Source organism: Xiphophorus hellerii, chromosome 8, assembly GCF_003331165.1.
Source record: "Xiphophorus hellerii strain 12219 chromosome 8, Xiphophorus_hellerii-4.1, whole genome shotgun sequence".
NCBI classification, from domain to species: Eukaryota; Metazoa; Chordata; class Actinopteri; order Cyprinodontiformes; family Poeciliidae; genus Xiphophorus; species Xiphophorus hellerii.
This window is the reverse complement of record NC_045679.1, coordinates 12645445-12669306: the sequence shown is the minus strand read 5'-3', so window position 1 is coordinate 12669306 and position 23862 is coordinate 12645445. Positions and strand designations below refer to the sequence as shown.

Below are 23862 nucleotides of genomic sequence, written 5' to 3'. Positions count from 1 at the left end.
CGCTCTCATCTTTCACTGTGCTCTCTTTTTGTAAATATACCAAGCTGTTGCTCTAGACTCATCCTTTCTGCTTTAATTTTACTTTACACATATTTTTAATTTTTTATAATTATGTTGAAATGGTTTCATACCACCAACTTCCATACGATGGCACGTTTAACTGTGAAAGAATAACCTGCATTGGTCCATTAAAAACTTCCTGAGTCAGTTTTCCAACTCCTATATCATCTGTGTCAATGTTGTGGTGAATAGCTGTGAGGTTTTTTTTCTATCTTTGCAAAGACAAACTGTTTTCTTTACCCTCCAATCTGTTTCTTCAGCTTGGCGCAGAGCAGCAGGTCAGTAAAGAGGAAGACGTGCCGCAGCTTCCTGGTTCCCTCCACCAGCTCCACCATGAAACTGTCCTTCAGCAGCTGGCGGTTCTACAGCAGCGACAGACATCATCGTTTAGATCAGCAGGGGGATCAGCACTATTCTGGTAGCATAGGAGACTGATAAAAAAGTCAGGTACAATGTCTCAACAAACTGCAATTTTTTCAAATTTTGTCAAGTTACAGCCAAAAGCCTGTGTTGACCATCACAAAGTCACACATAAGTGAAGTGGAAGGAAACAGAAGTGTGGTTTTCAATTTTTTACAAATATAATATAGTATATATATTTGACACCCACAAGTTAATTGAATGTAGAACCCCCTTTCATTGCCATTACAGCTCAAAGTGCATCTTGGCCACAGCTAAAGACTGAATATATTACCATTCGTCATTCCTTTAGTCTAGCCACTGATTCTCTGACTGGATTTAGGTCTAAACAGCAACTTGGTCACTTGGCTGCATGTTTGTGGTTCTTCGCCCACGTTTTAGGACTTTTGTAGCAACCAACTGGTATAGTTCCACCTATTTTCATTTCAAACAGCTCGTGTGTCTCTAGTGAGAAGCATCCCAGCATGATACCTTCTTCCTCATGTGTATGTTGTGTTCAGGGTAATGTGAAGTGTTTTCTTCAAACTGTCTTTTGCCAAAAAGTTTGACTTTGGTCTTGTCTGAGCAGAGCACCGTCTTCTATATGTTAGCTGTGCTCCCAACACGGTATTGAGGCAATCTGTGTTTCTCTCTCAACAATAGATTCATTTTTGTCACTTATTTAGAAAGACTCAACTTGCAGTCCGTGCCTGTCAACAGATTCTCCCAACTGGATTGCTAGGCTTCTTTAACTAATGCTGTGGTTGTGCCATGCTCTTTTGTGTAGACTACAAAAAGATGCTTTTTGTAGCCTGCACATGTGCACTGAGACTTACTAATTAAGTATATTCTGAATTCAGTTGGAAGCACTCTTTAAGACTGTCCAAATAAATAAAAAAAAATTCAGTTTTTTATTCTTGGAAAAAAAAAGAGTTTTTCTTTCACATCACAATTTTGTGGTACTTCATGTAACTCTATTTGAGGTTAGGGGTTGGAATGTGACATAATATGAAGAAGTTGAAGGAAATACTTAAGCGAGACCCTGAATACTCTCTCTAATTAAACCAGCAAGAACAGAGGAACAAACAGAGAGACAAGAGGAAATGACTGCTTTAGGAAGGACTCAGCTATACAATAAAGCCTGTAAGAAGGAAATAAAATCTGCAAGATTGAGTACTGGTTGTATCAGTTCAGTTTATGAAAAGAATCTCAATCATCTATTTTTATGCTGCAGAGAAATCATAAGACGTTTCTCATGATATCTGGGGGTCAGGACTCATCGCTGATGTCAGACTATATAATGAGATGTGTAATAAGGCCATTAACCAAAAGGGGGCAGTGAAGACATTTTCTAAGGATTTCTTTATGAAGACAAGGAGCGTAGACAAATGTTAAACCACATTTTGGTTGTAAATGGCTCAATTTTATTCGCTTTTAACCTCAGTTTTACTTGTGGGATGGAAAGTGAAAACAGTTATTGAAGTCTGCTTGACTTTATATCTTGTGGAAATTTTACAGTTTTCTCACTTGAATCTGAGGGTTTGTCTTGGTGACAGATATTTACTTATAAGGAATCCTTTTGTTTTCTTGCAAAAATATGATAGTAAACTGAAAGAAAGTTTGATAATAAACGCACTAAGTAGATTTCTTCGTTAGCAAATAGGACAGGAGCCATGGCGGTTGATTGCCTGCAAATGAAGGAAACTTTAAGGGCTCTTTGGTTTGAAGAAAAGCACAAACCATGTAATCAGAAAGTTGGACGCAAATTTGAACAGCTAAAGTTTTATTACTGTGCAACCTGTTCCTGCTCACTTCAAACTTGTAGTAAACAATCCTTCCCTGCAGCAAAGCCACAAGCATGACATCATGTTTATTCAGAGCCAACTACATCCCTGTCATCGTGTTTGTGACCTCCCCTCTCTTTTTTCACTTTGGTTTTTTTCCTCCTCTCATCTCCAGTGTGTCAGTCACCGACAGAGAAAACTGGAGTAGAGCTGAGGCTAATGACAGAAGGAGAACATTTACGTGTTCGCAATAAAATTTTAAAAAAGGATTGCATATCTGAGGGTTTGTTCTGTTGTGAGTCAGAGCTGAAAAGCTTGTGAATGATGTAAGGAGGGGGCTGAGGAAGGATGACTAAGATGCAGGAAAAGAGGAGAAATGACAGAGAGAACCTGTGTAACGATGTCTGAGAGGAAACAGGGAGGAGAATGAGGCCGCAGAGGAGATCCCTGAGGAACAAATATCACATAGATGCTTCTTACTCTACAGATACCAACCCGTGTCATTGCAGCAACACATTTCCATCTCTACTGCACTTATTGCCTTCCTGATCATCAAAATACAGAATCTAATTCCACATATTGAACGTAAAACAGCCATAACCTGTGATGAATAACTTCAAGATTACTTGCTTTCGTATTGTGTGTCTAGTTGGAACCCGCATTTGTATCACCACCAGATTCTCAGCAGACATTTGTACCTCACTAAGCTTTTTCACAAGAAGTATTTTACTGTGTATGGTTTCCACAAATATCCTGGCAATGCCCATTTCTTAGAGCTTGATGTGGAAATGATCGTACTTTACCTACAAAACCCTTGAAACCATTTGGCACCCTGAGCAGAAAATTGTTCAACCTTTTATTTATGACAGATTATCCTTTACTGATTTTAAAAATAATTGACATTTAATTTTAAAAGAATGTTTAAAATACAAAACACTAAAGTTCTCTATGAATTCATGACAAACACTATAACAGTGGGCAGGCTCTAAATTTGCAATCTGTGAAAACATACGGAAAAAAAGGAGGGTTAAAGAACAGAAAAAAGGAGGAAAAGTTAAAGAAAAGAAGGATGGATATAAGCAAGGAGGAAAAGAAGAGAAGAAGACAAGGAAGGACAGAAGAAAGGGAGGTAAAATACAAGGAAGGACAAAATGACAAGAAGTGAAAGAATTAAAGACACAAGAAAGGAAAGAGTGAAATAAAAAAACAAAGTTAGTGCACTTAAAAGAAAGAACAGAAGTTAGATATTGGACATCATTTTCTTCCACTTTGCAGCTACATGTAACGTTCTGTTTATCTTTTACATAAAAGTCCAGTCAAATAGTCTAAAAACTGTTGTTCTGACCTGGAAAAATACAAAAAGTTTTGAAATTGTATGAATAACTTTAGAAGGTACTGTTGCTGCATTCCTCCAATACAGAGAAAAGGAAGCCATAGTATTTAACAGGCAGGAAGAGAAATGCATCTTTACCCATTTTTTCCAGCAGCTGACCGTCGCATAAAAAAATAAAAAAAAAACTGCTCATGCACAGATTAAATATTGACCAACTCTTGGAGGAGCCTCACCAAGAGCATAATGCACAAGTAATGGGATGGTTTATTTTTAGAGCATAAGCTTTAAAGGGCACCTCTGCACTCGTGTGAATGGGTGTTCTTGTGTGTGCGTGCAGACTTGGGGACATTTTTCTGGGGGGGAAAAAAAGTGGAATTGTGTAAAATGACTGTGTGCATTTCTAGTTCAGCATTTTTATTTTCATCCAAAAGGCAAACAAAGCACAGCGAGGACATGAGTGCCGTCATTTGCATTTTAATTAAGTGCTTCCTGTTTGCTGCCACCCCCACTCATCATGGCGCGGGGCCAGGGCCTCTGGGGGCCCACCTGTACTCATCGGTTTCATCATACCTTCACTGACCAAACTGGAAGTGACTCAGTGTCTATGCATGGACGGCAATGATTACCCTTCAGTGCTCCTCCAATTGTTTGTCTTTTAGCCAATAACACAAATACACTCTGTGGTTTCTACCATGTTGGCTAACTTCCTTATCATTGACAAATCAAATAAGCTTGACATGAACTGATGGAAATAAAATTTCAAACTCTAAACATGTAACTTAAACCCTAAAGCGAAGAGAAATTAATATTGAGTATTTATTTAAAAAGAAAATGCGTGTAGAAGCTAAAATGCACAGTTTTTACATGAAAATCAGCAGCTTCTATATGGCAACAAAGATAAAAAAAAACAAAAAACAACTCCGGCCTATTGTTTACTTTATCTTTAGTGAGGTGTAATATAATGAAGCCCATTGATTTCAGAGAGCTCCTTTCATGTATCCATGATAAATATTTGATGGCTGCTGTTGGGGCCTGAACTGACTGAGATGGAAACTGAGGCCTGCAGGGATAATAAAGGAAATGTGTGCGTGTGCTTGTGAGTGTGTATATTCCTCTAACATATGGAACAGGGAGTAGGGAAGTGTGTGTGAATGGAAAGGGTGCAGTAATGACCCCCCTGTGAGCGGGGGGGGGGGGGGGGGAGGAGCCCCGGCGTCTCGCCTCCTCCCATATACCATTAATAAATAATTAACGAGAAATCTGCCAGTCAGTGTGGACTGGTGGCACATTACAAGGCACTGTGTATGGCAAAGGCTATCAATCAAGGGGCATCCATTCATGTGCATCAACTCATCTCCAGGGATGGGAGAAACTGGTGGGGGAGCGGGTGGTTGAGAGCGTCTGTGTGCGCTGGTTCGAAAGACGGGTGGATGGGGTGGCGGGGGGACTGATAGATACAGAGCAAACAGACAGAATCAGTCTCATGGAGGCAACCCTGCTATGACCATATAAGGACATGGGCTCTGCTTTAGGCTGCAGATTGGTGGCTCCCATGCACTCATCTGGTGGTGACTTCAAAGTCATTTGGAGGTTGAGTTTGTGATGTCATCATTCCCAAGATGGGCAGGTGCGAGTTTAGCTGACATAAGTAAAAAAAAAATAGAGGCTTATTTTAGGGGAAAACATGGGATGTGAAAGGAAATATTAAGGAATATTTCAACCACTGGAGAGCGGCAAAGAAACATGGAAAGCCTAAATAAGCCAAAAAAAACTGCATTAATGTTCATGTGTCATTTTAAAGCACATAATCATCAGTCAGACGATTCACAGAACAATAGACATACCTACATATTAAACAGTGCTTTGCAAAAATATTACCATTTTTGGTCATTTTTATCCCTTCAGTTTTTAACCTAAGTTAAAGGAAAACAATATGGAGTTTTCAAAATTGTTTGCAAATAAATATCTGAGAGGGGTTGATTTGTATTTGTACTTGGGTCCATCCAGTTAATACTTTGGGGTACATCTCCCCCAGCCTTTTTCCATCTTGAGAACATAATGGTTGTCCATGCTTCTTTGAAAAATGGCAACAGTTCAGTCAGGTTCGGTGGAGAGGATTAGTGAAGATCTATTTAAAAATCTTATCAGAGATTCCCAGCTGGGTCTATAGACTTTGGCTTGGCCATTCTAAAACATAAACATACTCAGATATAACTCTTCCACTGTAGTTCCGGGTGTATGTTTAGTGTTTGTCCTGCTGAAAGGCAAATCTACACCTCTCAAGTCTTTCGCAGCTTCCTATAGGAAAACCTATAGGTTTTCATCCAGGATCAGGCGGTATTTAACTCCTTTTACAATTATATGCAACTTTGTGTAACAAACAAATTGTATGAAATACACTAAAGTTTGTGGTTGTAACATGACAAAACGTGAAAAAAGGTTTAAACTTTAAAGGTATGATTAATTTTGTAAGGCCCTGGAAAAGTAAAGCATGGAGAATAGCAAAGATTTTAAAAAAAATGTTAAAGGAAAGGGAACAAACACTGTAAATATTATTTAGACCTATCATGAGTACAGTACGTGGTGAAATGTAACAAATAATTGAGTTGATTGACAAAACAGCAAATACAAATCCAGAAAGAAGGCAAAATGTAATGAATTTAGAGATTTCATATAATAGAAAAAAATGCATGAAAAGATTTAGAGAAGGCAGAGAAATCTGTACATCCTGAGTTTCTGCGATCATCATGACTGCAGGCGGTACCAGAATGAAAACAGACACAATCCTGTAGTGTTAGTCCCTCGACAGACCAGAAAACATTTCTGAAATCCTCCCTCAGTGATTCATGCCCACAAACAGAAGTTCTAGTTAAAACTTTGCAGCACAAGGGAAAACAACTGTTTTGTATGAGTAATTTGTACTGAGGACGAGCAGAAAACATGAAGGTGGTATAATCTTGGATCAAAGAAACCATTAATCATAAACAATATGCTCAAATTATGAAGAATTATGACATTCTATGTCAACAGAATGACTCTTAAATCAAAGAGGTTGAGTAAGAAACTGCCTTTCCCGAGCCCCTATAAACTATTTGGAGGATTTGGAGCAACAAAGATGGCAGAGGAGCCTCAGTTTAATAGTCAGGTTCCTGTTTTGTGCTTCAACTTTGCCAGAACATGAGACAAAGGATCCCTGGACAGGATAGTCGGCTCCCTATTGCCTTCCAAGCTCGTTTCTTTGGATAAAAACAGCAGTACTAGTTTACTGCTTTGCATTCTGAACACTCACCTCTCCCTTCTTCCCAGCTAGAGACTGGCGCCTTGATGTCGTCTCCTCGTTGATGCTGGACAGAAAGTTCTGGGAGATCCGCAGGGCGTCCTGCAGGAGCGGGTGGTCCGGGTGGCTGGTGGGTGTGTGCTTGAGCAAGTCCTTTGAGCAAATGACAGAGCAATGTATTAAAAAAACAAAAAATATCTTAGAAGAAAAAAAAACAACAATTTGAATTCTCAGTTTCTAATATATAGACAGCTGTGACTTCAATAAATAAAGCATGTTTCCAGTCATTTTGCTTACATGTAACACCAAAGTGCTGCGCGTCACCCGGTCCACAGGCTTATACAGTAAAGCTAAAAGTAAAATTAGACAAAAATAGAGTGAAAATTTTATTCTGCATGCAATATACAACAAGACAGATTTATAATTTAAAGTAACTTTAATATGACTGACCCTCCAGGGAGTTCTTGGCTGTATCCTTACAGTCTTTAGGGCTCCTCACCTTCAGGTTCTGTTTGGATATAAAAATAAAAAATAAAAAAAAACACAACAAAAAATTGTAATCTAAAATTAAGTTGGCACAAACAACACTGAGTAGCAACACAAAAACATGGTAAGGTTATATTATATAGTTATACTGCTTCAAGCACTAAAAGTCACTCACTTCCAGATTAATTATTCAACCATCAGCAGATTTTTTTTACCCTACTATCATTCTAAGATGGCTCAGAGTTATTCATCATTTCTTAGACCATTAATAAGTCTTCCATGATGAATTTCATGTGTGATATGTAGATGCCCACCTAAATGCTGACTGGTAGACCCTCATAAAACATAGATGAAAAATTATGTACTAGAAAAATCCTCCTGGGGGATTGGGGAAAAAAGGGAGAAATAATGAATCAAGAGTATCAAAGATAGGTCACCAGACTGCTCAGTTGTCACAGTTATACATTCTTCCAATTATGTTTGCTTTTGAGCAACTCATGTGTAGCAGTGTGGTCAAGCTAACTGAGAAATTCAGTCCATTTGCTGTAAAAAAAAAAAAGTAAACTATGTTGGTCACTCGTTCCTGTTTGTGTCATGTGAATCGCTACACATGCTGCTCAGACAGAGCTGTGCAAAGAGCAGCTGAAACAGTCAAACTTTAAAACAATAAAGTGAAGCCCTCAATTTATGAGTCAAGAGAAGTTTCCTGTTAGTTTAGTCAGAACTTGATTAAGTGGTACAGCACGGAAATGTTTTCTAAGTCACTTTAAACAGGGAACCACAGAGCATCTCGTCTCATTCAGTTTGCACACATTTGCGGACGCAGTTTTCGCATTGCAAAATCCATGTTGAATGGCTTCTTTGACATACAAACTGGCATAGCATGTTCTAACAACATAAATGCATCACACAGGACTTCCACGTTTGTTTACTTTCCAGTTCAGTGCTCTGTTGCAGCCCAGCCATTTCTGTCCAATGGGAGCAATGATGGTCATGTGTGTGGCTTTGTTTACAAATTACAGTCTGTTTGCAAAAAAGCTCAATGTGAACACAAACCGCACCTTTGGTCTGGTTTTGGTCCAGACCAAACAAGCGGGCCAAAGGATTTTCTTGGAGCTCCAAGAGAGAAAAGAATACCAGATCGGTTACATCTTGGATGACCACTTAACTAAGAACTACCTGACTATTTTATGTGGTCAGCCTTACCTCAGAGATTTCAGCAAACTGCGAGTTGGCTTGGCAGCACTTCTCCGCTGTCTCTACAGCAAGCTCATAGTTGTCCAGGAATGCCCGATACACTCCAAGCTGGCTGGCCTGAGAAGGAGAGGGAAAGTTAGCATATTAAAATTAAAAGGGAAAGAAAAAATTTTTTTAGTGAATTTTTAAAATATGCTTTTTAAAAGAGCCAAGCTGAAATAGCAACATACATAATCAAAGCAATTTCTTGCTAAGATATATGGTTTAGTTGAGTAGAATCTGAAAGATTGTGAAATACATAATCGAACAAAACAACCAGCAAAGACGACAGACGGTCAAAACAACCCCATTTTCACTATGGTGGCCCTAGACGCCTGCTGCTATAGCAACTAGTGAGACCTGTTCTCTGTTGAGTGGAATAATTAACGACTGCTGTAACAGAGGATATGATAGCACATTTAGGAAGCTTGATGACGAAATTAAATTCCAGCAAACGCTGTCTGCCAGAGCTGAGATTCATCTCAGCGGAGAACAAAAGGACGATCAATTCTTCGGAACAAAAGCTGAGAGAGGAGAGCGTACAGTGGAGCGGAGGTGGGCCCTGTGTGAGCTGTCAAGATCGACCCCCATGCGCCCACCCCCACCTTTAAAATGCTTATCACACATGTAAGCACTTCCCATCTGAACATGCTGAACAGGAAATTTTACTTGTAAAACTGATCTCAGGTGGCAGCATTTCAGACCTTTCATGCACTTTTTAGGAATGAATCTTAAAGATCTATTTATCGTCATTTAGTCCAATGATTAGGAATAAGAGCTTAGATAATTAGAAAGATTGCAACATGAAAAATGTTTCACAACCTTTTGTCAAAAAAATCATTGAAAAGTAAGTCTATCTAAAAATAGCAATTAAAAACTGAGATTAGTATTTTAGCATTTTAATGTATGAAACTAGAGTTTTTGCTCTTTGAGCATTTAGAAGTAAAAATACAATAAACTACTAAAAATAAATTCAAAGTTGTGCGCCAAATTCTTGTTTTTCAATGTCATACAACTTTTCCACTCTGGAGAAAACATTATTTAAAATGCATATCTGCAATGAGTTCACGCACTCTTTTACTGCAACTGTACAACTTTGAAATTACATGCCACAAAACTGAAAGCTGTATATTATGTCCAAGTTAAAACAGATTTAAAACGTTGTTTAGCAAAAATGCTGTTGCGCCATAAAGCAGCAAGAAGCAGGAAGGTGCTGCTTTCATAATCTTTCCCCAGGCAACACAATCTGCACTACTGCAGGGGCAATTCAGAGCGTGACAGTTGCACTGCAGAGGGAGCGGGCCGCCCAAATATCCCAGAACCACAACCCCATACGACAGCGTGAAGGCTTATGGATTGTAGCCATAGAGTCGGGGCAGAAAATGGTTTTGAGAGATGGAAGAAACATGCTTAGGTGTTTGGATTTCTCAGCTTGGGATTTGCAATTCGTTAGAGCAGCTGTGTAATTTCCTGCAGAAAACAACATTAGGAAAACAGCCGAGTGACATTACATAAAAATGGCTGAATTTAGCTTTGGCTTGTAAATTGCTCAAATGTCTTGTAAACATTTTCTGACGAGAGAAAGCACTGTTTCATCTAGACAGGAACAGATATGTTTCAATTACGCCTACAGCTAAATGTAGCAAGATCCAAGCTAACGCTTCTGGCTGTATTGAGGCTATAATATCTTTATCTTGCTTATTATTAAAGGGGGCATAATCCAATCTACTAGCAATATAGCATGTTAACAAGTTGTAGCTGTAGGCCTAAGTGAAATAACATTGTTCCCATTAAAAAATACACAAAATCGGTGTCGGCCGTCGAGACGACCGATGCTGTTGTTTCTAACTCATTCTGCTGCTTGTGGGCTCAATGTTGGCGCACAAAACGTAACCGACAGAATCCGGTTAAAGGATTTTCAAAATAAAAGCTCCTCCAGACTCAACACATAAAACGGAAGTTTTAATATAAATAATTAAAGTCAATCATTTGAATTTCTCTCGTAGACCTCCACTCCCTTCCTCCATTATTATTATTATTATTATAGTCACAGTTCTGATTACAGATGCTCTCAGTGAGGTACCAATTGGTCCACGGACCGGCCCGGGGGTTGGCGACTACTGTTGTAAAGAGCTCATTTATTTTGACTATTGAAAAATTACGGCTGTTGCCTTCTGTTCCAAATAATATGAGCAGAATTTGAGGAAAAAAATGACCCTCAGCATCCCATTACGGATGATTCTGTTTCTTAAGGTACAAAACAAGCAAGAATACAAAGATATTGATTAGAAAGGGAGTAAAATGACTAACAACTGTGTAGTAAATAGGTTGGTTTTTTTACCAGAAGTGGCAATAATAGTGGAGATTGATTAAGTCTATGTAGCAGCTGAGACACTTACTGTAAGTTTGATCCAGAGACAAAGAGACATTTTAAAGTTAACGACAAGACGTGTCCAAGAGATATTAGGGAATTATTGATCAATGTTATGATACAGTCAAGCTAACAACCACCAGCAAACTTGACACTGAAAGCTTGTCACAGCCACAGTTTAAAACAGAAAAGCTTCATCTTCTTTTACTCATCTTTAATAAAACAAATTCAACACTAGTTTAACAGATTCCCATCTCTGAGGCTTGTGTTTAGGAGGATCAGGATCACAACTGTGAATTTGCCCTATTTTCAGCCTTCAAACGATTCTCTCTGACACTTCACTCTCGTAGCCTGTCAGCGACGCTCTGCCTTTTCCTCTTTTCATCCCCTCTCTCATCTTCCTCGTTCTGATGTCTCATGACTCCTAAGCTTTTGCAGATTTAAGAGTCATGGTGAGACAGCTCTATCAGAGTTCCAGCAGCCTAAAAATCTACTTGGCTTGTCGGCTCCCATCCTTTCACGGACGTCCCCGCCCCCATGAGAACGCATGCATCACCTCCTTTACTCCCTTTAATTTTCCTTTTCTCTTGTCCTCAGAACAGCAGAGCTGTAACGGTTTTACAAAAAAGGGAATAAGATAGAAACAGTTCGACTGTGTAAAGTAAATATTTGCTTCATTTTCAAGCATATCAGAAAAGTTGACATTGTTCATTATTCAATAACAATAATATAATAACTGTGATATCCATTATTTTATGACTGTAATTCTTGCTCTTTTTGAACTTAAAAGAACTTATATCATGTTATTTATATATTTTTTTACATTATCTGTAGGTTGCTCAAATTATAAACTATGGACCAACACAAAGCTGAAGTTGGCTTCTAATTTGCCAGTGTGGTAAAGGACAAATGCATTGTGTTATTTTGACATCTCAACCAACTTTTTTTTTCTTCCTTTCTTCATAATCTATACCAATCAGATCTGTCAAAGTAAGACTAAATACGGGTTCTTCAAAGCATAGTTTGTGGTTGTTGCCATCCTATTTGAATTCTAAAAATAAAAAACATAGGAGTTTTTCTATGTAAACCATATCTGTATGTTAAAAACCAGATCTGTACGTTAAAAACTAGAGTTCTTCCAGTCTGGGACCCATAAAACCAAAATAACAGTAACACATGCTAAATGCATGCTAAAATGTGAACCATTCTCAACCATTTCTTAAAGGGAACAGCAAGCGCAATGACTGTGTAAATCCTTTATCATCAGAGGAGACAAAAAATGCATATACTGAAAATAAATGTGTCCAATTCAGAAGCAACCAAAACGATGCAAAATGCAAAAGAAAATGTATTTATTTTAATTTCTTCCAAGTGCCCATCTACTAGATAGTAATACAAATTCAATTAAAATTTCTCATCCAAAGCCCAAAGGCAGCCTTCAGAGATACATTAATAAGATTGTATGTGTGTGTGTGGTGAAGGCAGCTCCTATTTATAGCAGCTTCTTGAAGACAAAAAGCACACAGCGTTGTGATGGCCTCAGCTGCCTGAGGCAGAAAGGGGGCATTGTGAGGCAGGCCTGTGCCCCCCTCTGTGTGCGTGTGCACGTCAGAGTATCAACCAGTCCGGGGGGTGGAGGGGGGCTAGATGAGGAGCGTGAGGGAAAGATCAGTGGGAGAGGAGCTGTATTTCTCAGAGTATTAACAAATGATTCATTGTGAGTTAATTGACCCGCTGTGAAAATGATTAAACAGAACCACTGTACTGTACATTTGGCCCTGACATCCTTGGAAAAAAACTGCTGCAGGACAGAAAGAGAGTGAGCAGCTGTTTGGGTGGAAAAGGGGAAGTAAAGGCAATCCAGATTTAATTTGTGCAAATTTGAAACCACGAAGAGGAAGATCGCTAGAAAAATCAAATCTGCTTTTATTGCCGATTTATCAAATTTAACTGGCAGGTTCTGCTTCTGACATCCTTCTGTTTGATGAGATGTTACAGTAAGTAAAGCCGCTGAAGCTCTGTTGGTTTGCTTTGGGAGGGCGTCCACGCAACATAAATGTCACTGTAGAACCCCAAATGTCCTTTTCCACTGCTGTCAACCTTTCTGGCTGCCCAATGTTGTCACTTTGATTAGGGGTAACGTCACACAGTTACACCCGGGGACTCAGCTGCTGTCATAGCTGCACACAGGCTACAACCACAAACAGACCAACCCTTTAATTTTCCTTTGATAGGAACTCAGATTGTATTCACCAGTTTCTGGAAGAGGTCTCCGACCCTCTGGTGGTGGCTCCACTGCTGGACCCGGGGCAAAAGTCCATCGTAAAACTCCTTGTGGATTTCGTACAGCTCAGGCACTTTGAAGAAGATGGTTTCAATCTGGGCCACTGTGAGAACAGGCTGGGATGTTGTAGCAGCTGCCTTCAGTGGTTTCATTGGCTGAGACAAACAGAAATTCAGTTCAGTTGATTTAACAAAGAGTAGGAGAGATTAATAAACTAGTGTAAAAAATTGTGCTGGTTAGTCAAAAGTCAATTTCTGATTCCTTGTCCCTGGACTGGTGTAAGAGTCTCCTTAAATACACAACAATATATTGAAACATATTGAGAAGGGGGAAATCTAATTATCCAATTAAAATACCTTTAATTTATCACTGGTTTGCAGAAACTTGTTGAAATGTCTGAAGCGTTGAAATTGAAACAACTGAACTGAAAGTTGGCAACATCAGGAGAGTGAAAAATGACCACTGTCGCTGGTTTCTCAAGTTGTAAACTGGAGTTTACTTAAGGAGATAATAATGTTGTGCAATGCAGTTTCACTCACCAGTAAAAGAGCCTCTAGGTGGCTGAGGTATGCTTCTTCTGTGGCCAAGATCCCAGACAGGACCCACTTTCTCATCTCCAAACCCTTTTCAAGGTCACACTCCGTCTGTGAAGAATATAAACATGTCTAAAGCTTAAAAGAAAATGCAACAACTCTAATTTCATAAAAATCAAAGCAATTAAATAATGTTTTGCCTCCTGACAACCTAAATACATGGCATATGGTCCAAACTGTATGAAACCCTGCTTCCATATTTTTTTTTTAACAGAAAAATCTAATTAACCTCAAATGTCTTGACTGATAAACTAAAATTCATTCATCAATGATAGTAAAATATTGATGAATAAGACTTTGAGTGTCTATAGTTACTGGCTAACCATGGAGGAGCTGCAGGAATGCTCAATGAAACAAAAACATCCTTAAAAAAAAAAAAAGAGACATCCTAGGCTGCTTTGCCATTCCCCTCAGCTGAGTCAAAGCTCACTGAGGAGCACAGACATGAGAGAAAACAGAACAACAGAGAAACTCCTCAGGCTGTCTTGTTTAACCACAAACTCTGAAATAACTCAAACAGACAGGGTTTCTCCCATGGCAGAAAAAAGGTTGGGGCCCAAATATGCAGAAGAAAGACACACACACAAGTTCCAGTCAGGAATTGGGGGCATTTCAGCTCCGTAGGTAATGATGAAGAGGAAATGAGGTAAAAAAATAGGAAGTAATAAAATAAGCTGGCAGAGATGGATCAAAACAATAATAGAACATTTTAAAAACCATATTTAAACAGGGTATCTAAATAGGAAGCAGAAAACATATGTCAAGTGTAATATAGATGAAACTAGTGCCTCCGACAACAGATAGTGAAACTAGCTCAGTGGCACATATGCAATACAGTATATTGTCAAATGTATTCACAGATCGATCCTCACCTGATTTTGACTAACATCAAATTCCTAATCCATAAAGATTAAAACTTCATGGTTAGCTTCCAAAAGTACTATGCTTATAGTCATCATTCCTCCAGAAGCACAATTGTGAGGTTAGACACTGATATTGGGCAAGAAGCCCTGTCTTGGCTCAGAAGATGTTCTGTCAGATTGAAGTCAAGACTCTTTATCAGGTCAGTGAAGTTGAACTTAATGATGGAAATACATTCTATAAAACTTATTCCAGTACTCTCTTGTTAATCTGAAGTCCATTTAAAGTTTGAAGGTCTGCAGCTACTGCATCTGCAGAAAGCTAGCAACCTCTTAGCAGAGGCTAAGGTTCACTATCGAACATTTAGTAGTAATGAAAATTATCAGCTGGAGCCACTGCATCTTGTCATGGAACTACAGTGGAATTTATTAAGCTCCTGAGATCCCATCTTTCACAAATATATGTGGAAGCAGCTAGCATGACTTGGAGCTTGTGGCTGTGGAAGTGCTTGGCACAGCTGATATTAATATTTTAATGGTTGAGCAAATATATTTGGCAATATAGTGTCAGTTTATACTCTATAGATGCAAAATGGTAAAAAAGATTATATGAAAAGGACATTTAAATCAGTTTTGTACATTAGCATATTCAGGCTGTTAGAGTCAAGGGCCAAATAAGATACGTCAATATTTCTCATTATCATAGTAATATCTAAAAAAAATAAGCAAATTTTTTCAGTATTTTCAATAAGAATAGCGCTACTTATTGTTGCTTTACAAAAATAGGGTACAATATGTCGCACCATGCCTTCTGCACTAATTTTGCACACACATACGGGGAGACCTTCGATGTCTGTGGGCGTACATGCATTTATTAAAATGATGGGGCAAATGGGTTTGAAACCGGTTTCCATGGCCACTGCATAAGTAGATGCTGATGCAGATTCAGGAAACAGTTAAGGCTGAGTAGATTATGAAACCCTCTGGTATTATTATAGACTGCGTTACATAGGAGGTTGTTAACCTGCAGTTTAAATGCATGACTGAATACACTTTTTATTATGTTGCAACTCCTGCAACAGTCATATCACTACGATTTTTGTAAAAATACTACTTGACTAAAGCTAGACATTCATAATTACATCTTTTAAATTTTGATCTAGATAGTACAGATATACTTCTATCGTTCTCCAGACAATGAACTTCTAAGAAATCCAATGGATCGCATGTGGCTCCAACACCAACATCTCTGATTTGTACTACAGAGAAATCAGTGATATGGTTCAAAAGTTTTGCAAGGTCTGTGATGTGATCTGGTTCACTTAATTCTGAAACGTCTTTTACTTCTAGCCTTTTCTTCCCTTTTCTTGAATTACTAACCCTACAAATATAAAAACACACTATGCATATTTGTCCAAAGACAACATAAAGAAGAATCTCATGACTGACTCTTTTAATTATTTCTAACAATCTGAAAAACAGTCATCATTAACTTGGAAACATTACACATATCACAATGTCCACAAATACACACAAATTATTATTATTTAAAAGTAAAAATAGATGTCTTTTCTAACAGTTATGATTAAGTTTTTAAAGCACAAACTACACACTTAAAAAACAATGAAACAGTCTCTTCCTCTTCTTCTACAGTGCCTACAAAATGTATTCACTCCCTTGGATATTTTACCCTGTTTGGTCCTTTTAGAAGTCGATCATTTTTTGTTACATGTTTTTATTTAATTGTCATTATTTTATTGAAATCAGTTTTCAGCAGGACATTAAAGATTTTGTTTTTTATTTAGATTTTTTATTTTCGTAAAAACAAAAATGTCACATTGTATTGATCATGACTGATTTGTAAAAGTAACATAAAAGGCAAAATGGCCTATAAAAAAAGAGAGTGGATACTTTTTTATAGGCCTTGTAACAAAGCCTCATCTTTAAAGGTTTCATGCTCCAATAGTGTGATCTTTTCCTGTCTTATTTCTTTCCATTATTCTCTTACACCCCCTTTCATGAAAGCAGTCTGACGATAGATTTTGACAGCTCCTGCATTATGTAGGGCATTGTTTAGAGTTCTGAGCTGCATTGTATGTTTCCATTGCTCATTATATATAGGCACTAAAATACACATATAAAGAAAGTATGTATACAAATATATTTAAATTTTTTTTCTGGGTTGTCTTTTAACTTAGGTGTTGCTAAAATAAAATGTAATGGATTTATTACACTCTAATTCAGCTCATAAAGAAGGCCTAAAAAAAATAAGTAGCTGTGACAATGAATAAAAATGTGTCATCATCCTCAATGCTTATAAAGTAGCATTAAAGGCCTAGCAAACATGGAGAAAAAGGTTACACCGAAAAAAAGACACAGGTTAAGCATTATTTCATCCATTCTGATGACAGAACATAGAAGACTTGAGTAGATGCCCAGACATTCCATCTTTTATTCATTATGCTGGCAAGTAATGAGCTCGTCTTTGGGACCAATTTAAAGAGGCGTCTGTGTGCGGCATTGAAGCTACACACCTAAATAAGAAGCTCTCATGATCTGATTTGCTTCTAACTTGTTTGTGGGTGACTGAGGTTTGTAGATGAAACAGATCAGTAAAAAAAAGGCAGCTCCCTAAAAGAGTTTTAACAAGATTGAGAAGACAACAATAAATGGCAATCCTGTATTAGTTTTATTAACTCTTTAATTTTTATTTTACAAATTGCTCACTAACAATTTGTGCCATCCCTTTTTTATTCCTATTGTGATTCCCTCCTATGTTCATGTCTGCTTGGCTACGTCCAAAATTTCCCATGTTGCACCTCAGTTAGAAATATTAACAATTCCAGATTCTCTAGAAAGATTTCATTTCTTATGGTTATTATGTCAAAGTTTCATGTAGCCAAAGCAAGCAGGGGCATGACCTCACCAACAGTATTATATAAAAAGCAACAACAGTGAACTTTAAGAGGCTTTATGATGTTCCAGTTCTGGCAGTCAAACTTTAAACCTAAAAAAAATCTGCTTTATAGGTGGAGGAAGAAAGCTGTCCTTGATTTACGCTTCTGCAACTCTAGCAGCAATATAACTGTCTTCATGATCAGTTACCCCTTTTCTCCTCTTACTTTCTAATGAGAGGAAAAGTCACAATAGGAGGAAAGAAAAAAGGAGCCACTGACAAAAATCAAATCATCTCTGATGGTGAGTCAAAACATTGACATCATAAAACCATCAGCTCACACTGGGCCAAATTGATCCTGTCTGGGCTCTGATACATAAATTAAAGAATGAGACAGGGGCAATGTTTGCGGAGGACTTTTCAAAGGGCAAATAAAAAATGATAGTTGCTCTGGCAGCCCATGAAAGTCTGTTTGACACTGCTGGGAATTTGTTAAGGGAGGATTGTTTAAGTGTTGCATCATATATTTGACTGACTTTCAGAGGAGAACTGCTTTGGAGCTAAAACTGCAGTGATAGAAACTGAAAACATTCCTCTGATACAACAGCAAATAAGTTATGTGATTAGGTAGTACAGAAATCCATTAAATAATAAATGGATTTAAGCATACTGCATAAGACATCAATAAGACATATTGATGTCTTATGTAAATTTACTTTGAAGAATTATAGTATATAACCTTAGGAATGCCCCTTTTACAATCAATTAAGACCAAACATAACGTTTCTGGCATCCTAGAGGGAATGTAATTATCATGGTATTGCTAACATAGCACACTTTTGCTACCATGTGATTACAATTTTACAGTCACAGGCATCACATCTACACTAGAATGTTTTCTTGAATTCACAACCTGTGTAATTTCCCCATAAAAATTTGACATTTCTGCACCTCCATCAGTTTCAGCATAACCGTAGGAAAGGAAAAACTATCAGTGTTACTATTAAATGAGAAGACAAAAAAAAAAAAATCTGTCATTTTGATTATACTTATGTTTTAGCAGAAGGAGTAGAGAAACAAAACATCCCATTAGGTGCAATGGTACAATTGACAGAGGGTCTACTTATGCTTCCATAATTGTATATGTTTTTGGACGACTTAAATCTGAATTCTAAGTTCCCAGGTCAAACAAAAAAGGCAACGTCCACTATTTATTGTCAAATGTAAGCTATTTATTTCAATTCTTGTGTCTTGTGAATGCTCCCCAGGTGTAGTAAAGATTGAAAGGTTATGAACTAAAACATCTCCATGACAACCAACACAATGATTTCACCGCTCAGAAGCCATTTTAGCCTATTACTTTAACTCTGGCACCCTTCCATTTTTTTTATTTCGTCACAAAAAACTCTTTGGTGTTCTGAAACTAATACGTCATCCTCACTATAATCTGTAAAGAGTGTCAGATGTTAAAGATCGCCTGGACCTATTTTTACAGAAACAGAAAGGCAGAAGGAAGAGAGATGGAAGGATAGAGATGATTGTAAAGTTATGAGGATGAGGAATAATTCTGCCAAAAACTCTGACAGAAGCAATCAATCTCTGAAGGCTAATTTGTTTCTTTCTTGGGTGTCAAACTGTAGGGTGGAAAAACATGTATGTCTAAAGAACCTTCAGCTGATGAAAAGTTGGAAGGTAAAGAATATTCGTCCTTTTCAGCCATATTGTGTATTCTTAATCCCTGGCTTTAGTTTGCTTTTCCTAGAAAAGTTTTTAAAAAGTGTCAGCTGATACTGATGAGAAGACACGATGGCACACTGACCGACTTGGAGGACTCCAATGATCCTGAGGAGAGTGTGTCCCGGCTGCTACGGCTCTTGGAACTGAGGTGCGGCGAGGACGATGGTGAGTCGTCAATGTACGGCAGGATGTCATGGTGCCGCCGCTGCTCCTCTGCTCGGTCTGCATCGTAACCGTACGTTGGAGGGGTTCCAGTGAAATGGCCATCTGTTAAGGACAAAAACCCAAACAGCAATTTAGGACCTTTAAAAGGTTTTTAAAATTGATGCTACAGCATTTTTGACATGCAGATGCTGTTGTGACTTTTGGGCTAGCGGGGCATCCAAATCTTTAATTTTCCTGACTAAGGTTTCCAGAGTTCTCAGTATATTTTTAGCAACTTCTTAAAGTATAAATACTAAAGTTCACATTGAATCCACAGCAGATATTTCTACAGTCATTAGGCTTTAAATATGGGGCTCTCAGGAAAAGGACGGCTGGATTGATCGATGGATAGATGGTAAAGTAAAACGGCGGACTTGTTCATGCAATAGAACCATGGTTAAAATCTGCTTACCAAGACCTAAAAACTGTCACTTAAATGCTGTTAATGCATAGACTGTGCAAAAACAAAATGTGCATAAAATCCATCTTTTACTACAGACATCAAAGCATCCTTGACCTACAAATCAAAATTTATGCTCATTATTTGAGGTTTTCTGCACGGCAGTGCATTGAGACAAAGACAGGGAGTTGTGCATTGCATTTACTGATTGGCTTCGTGCTCTCAGAAGGTTGCCAAGTTTGGTAGAGTTAATTTCCAACTCTAATTAGAGTAGCTCAGGAAACTGGGGCACATAAAATTAATTTCTCTTGCATCTTTGTTCATACACCATAAACCATAAAAAGGAAACACCTGAGAAAGAAAACTGAAAACTGCTTAAAAGTTTTTTTTTTAAAAACCAGTAGAATACAGTGTGGATCATTAAAATTTATAATTGATTTGCAAACTTGTTCTTAAATTTTAACGATGGACGTTAATAACTTATACACCAATATATGATTCACTTTAAATAGTCAGAACAAGAAGCAAAGATCAGTGAGCTGTTTGTTCAGCAGATCAGTGCAGGATGTGACAGATAAAAATAAGACAGAAAGAAAGAACTTTTAAAAAGATAGTGAAGAACTTTTTGAAGCACCTAAAAGTTTTTCATAGCTAAATATATGGTATTTTTTATATGCTCTGTAGTTACTTTCGCACACTGTGCCAATTCACAAGTGTGAATAATGCTCAACTTTATAGCAAATTTACCTTTCCACAACATTCATATGTTGCAACAACAATCTCTTTGCAGTTTACGATTAAAAGATTGAAGTAAACAACACAGAAGGAGAGCATTCAGTGTCAAGGCATTATGCCCACCCATGATTTCCAAAGCTCACTGTTGTTGATGGGTGATGCCTGCTGTGCCTTCTTTGACCAAAGGCATGCTTCCAGAGGGAACAACTCAACACAGAAACTCTGTGTGGGGCAAACAGCCTCTTGCCACAATGCCAAACCTTTCAGCAAACCATAGTTCCCAGTGTGACGCTTGCAGAGTCATTGGTGGTGTAAAAATACCGGGTGGGGTTTTTAAAAATACCCAGTCGAAAATGAGTGAGTGAGCTACTAGCATGTTTTTCTTTCTGGGTTTTCTAGGTCTGCCTTGGTGCATTATTAGTAGCAGGCATAAAAAAAAAATTGAGCTTTTTGAGAAATAACTTTGCAGCTGTTTCTTCATAACACTGAACATATTCAGAGCATTTTACTATTTAAATCAGAACTTTGGAAAAATGCCATTTCTGGAAATGACGCATGCAGTTTTAATGTAAGAGGCCAAAGAAAACACTGAAGTCTTAAATAATGGAGAAAACAACTATTTACAGTTGTTAACACCTCAGTATAAAAATGGGTGCTATGATTGTAAATAACAGTAATTAAACATAAATGAAATTATTTTTTCATGGCCATGTTTAGATCATGTTTTGGTTCAGATTGGCCTGAACCACTTTTTTTTCTTCTTAATTTTACACCACTTTTTATGAATATTTTACTTGGGTTTTCACCCATTTGTTGCCTCTACTGACCTGTTTGTTTTCCCCCCTCCTCTTTGTTTTCAATGAAGGAGATCTCACATAAATTCTCACATAAGATTATAAGCACCAAATACAACTGAACAAAACAAAAACAGGCAACTTATAGATTTCTACTTGGAGCTACTGAAAACAAAACCAAATTCAGATCCCAGCAATAAAAGTAAAACACACGTGTAAACTTTCCTCTAAAATGCGTGCATGGAAACAGCCTTTGGGAGGGGAACAGCTAGGGCACGTTCCTGCAGAAGGCGGAGAACTACAATAACACTGGCATCTGCCTAACTGGGTGTTAATGACACTAATGGTGACATGTGGCCACTGTGTGTGGAAGCTGGTATTTGTACAACTGATGATATTAAAAGATTATTAATAATAATCTTAAAATCTAACTCTCTGGAGCTGATTAATCAAAAATTGTTTTACAAAACCATGAAGTGTTGCTGTGGATAAGGAAATGAGAAATCACAGTAGCAGTCAAGATATATGGATACATTGAGGTTTATAGTTTTAGATATTCAGACAAAATAAAGTGAATCTGGTCTTTACCAGGTTCTTAACATATTTAAATCTGGCCTTATGTGCACTAAAGCACAGCAAGTTTTAACCTTTCATGATTCATTAAACATAAACAAAAATGAAAAAAAACAATCATTGCTGCTTCCATGAATTTTTTATGGGAAAGTAACGAGCAGGAGCTGTTTACAAAAGCACTTTATTAATTGGTCAGCAGCAGGTGAGGTCACATCTATTAAAGCAGATTTACAGTATGAAAAATACAGACAGGTGTCGAATAAAGCCAAAAAGGAAAGATATCTAAGCAACTGTTGCCCACCATCAAATTAGCAAGGTTTGCCCTTCTGAAGTCGACAGTGAGAAAGGTTTTGTACATATTAATTTTTGTTGTTGTTGCAGAGCCTAGTTAATTTAAAATTATTTTACTAGCTTGTGATTTATAAACCCATAAGGCTTCTTTTTACCACAACAATGTTGTGAGTCAGTTGTTGAAATCAATGCTCAAACACTAAGGTGTTAATTTAAACTACTTTGTGTGGCTGTTTTGATTTAAACCTTTCCACACTTCTCAGTTTGGGGATAACAAAAATCCCCAAACTGAATTATTGTCTCGGTGAGACAGTGTTATTTTTTTTATTTTGTTATATATATATATATATATATATATATATATATATATATATATTTATGGAGCAATATGGCTCAAATGCCAAGGCTAGCATATCACAGCAGGAAGCATAATGGGGATAGACTTTATAATGGAAAAAACAGTTTAGTTAAGCAACCGAAAGCAAGTTTATTTTTGCAAAGATACCTCAATGTTTCTCCATGAAAGACCCATGGAATCATGTTTGCCATCTGTACATCATGAGCAGTTTTAGTGCCACTTTCTACAAAAGGTGAGTGCAAGTAAAAAATGGTTCTGGGAATCCACTTGGCTTGTTTTTCATATCATTTTATCACCGCATGTCAGGCCATTCTCAGATCACTCTCTGCCTTTTACTCTGCACTTGTTTTTCCTCTGTCTCAGCCACATTTACAGCATATCGACAAGCTGCTATAGTGCGAATGCAAGCAAGTATTGATTTGCATTATCCATTTTCACATATACACAGAATTAAAAGCTTTGTTTGAGTTGAAGAAGATCCGTGGCCAGGACACAAACTGATTGCAGTGTTTGTAAAAAAAAAAAAAAAAAAAAGGGTGAAAAGTGTAACCATCAGAAGAAAGCCCAGAGACAATACAGCACCCGAGAGCCATGATATTAAAGCGAGAAAGGAGGTGATTCTCAAAGGAGGAATAAGATATCCTCGATAGCGAGTTTCCTTTCCATCCCCCCCATCAGGCTTTCCCCTCAGAGTGCCAGTCATAAATCTGTTCTGCCTGCTGACGCCTTTATTGAACCTACAGAACAGGACTGTCATCTGAACATTACCATTATAAGCTCTTCCTCAAACACACAAATACATTTACACACTTACCTCAAAGCTCTGTACAGCCCTATAAGAGGCTGGTTTTACTCAGAGCTTTCCTTCCTAATCCAGCCTTTTGATGAGGGAGGAGAACATAATCGTAAGATGTGTTTTGAGACCCCTTCTCACCCCACCCAAAATCTGATTCAAATTCATCGTGCTTAAAGGGTACGGTGGATTCTTTGGAGGTTTAGTCTGTATGCTGGAGATAAATAACGTGGATCCCTGATGACCAAATAAACAGCAATTCTCATTACTGCTTAGCAGACATATTGTATAAATGTATCATTTATGGAGCTTAGGGAGTAGATTGTGTTCCCCTGTGTTGCCCCAGCCTTTACATTTCCAATTTAGAGATAATTTAGCACAAAAGAAAGGGGGTTGGG

The 23862-nt window shown here is 37.8% G+C and overlaps 1 protein-coding gene across 1 annotated transcript in view; it reads right to left on the bottom strand.

Moving 5' to 3' along the window:
- bcr (BCR activator of RhoGEF and GTPase) overlaps nucleotides 1-23862 on the bottom strand; it is a 71333-nt gene that overhangs the window by 9343 nt on the left and 38128 nt on the right. Inside the window, exons 2-9 of the mRNA XM_032569995.1 lie at nucleotides 19399-19583; nucleotides 13770-13874; nucleotides 13200-13385; nucleotides 8546-8653; nucleotides 7304-7361; nucleotides 7151-7203; nucleotides 6866-7006; nucleotides 301-422 (exon numbers count right to left, since the gene is read on the bottom strand). Coding sequence (XP_032425886.1) covers nucleotides 301-422; nucleotides 6866-7006; nucleotides 7151-7203; nucleotides 7304-7361; nucleotides 8546-8653; nucleotides 13200-13385; nucleotides 13770-13874; nucleotides 19399-19583 — 958 coding nt within the window. The remainder of the gene's footprint in view (nucleotides 1-300; nucleotides 423-6865; nucleotides 7007-7150; nucleotides 7204-7303; nucleotides 7362-8545; nucleotides 8654-13199; nucleotides 13386-13769; nucleotides 13875-19398; nucleotides 19584-23862) is intronic.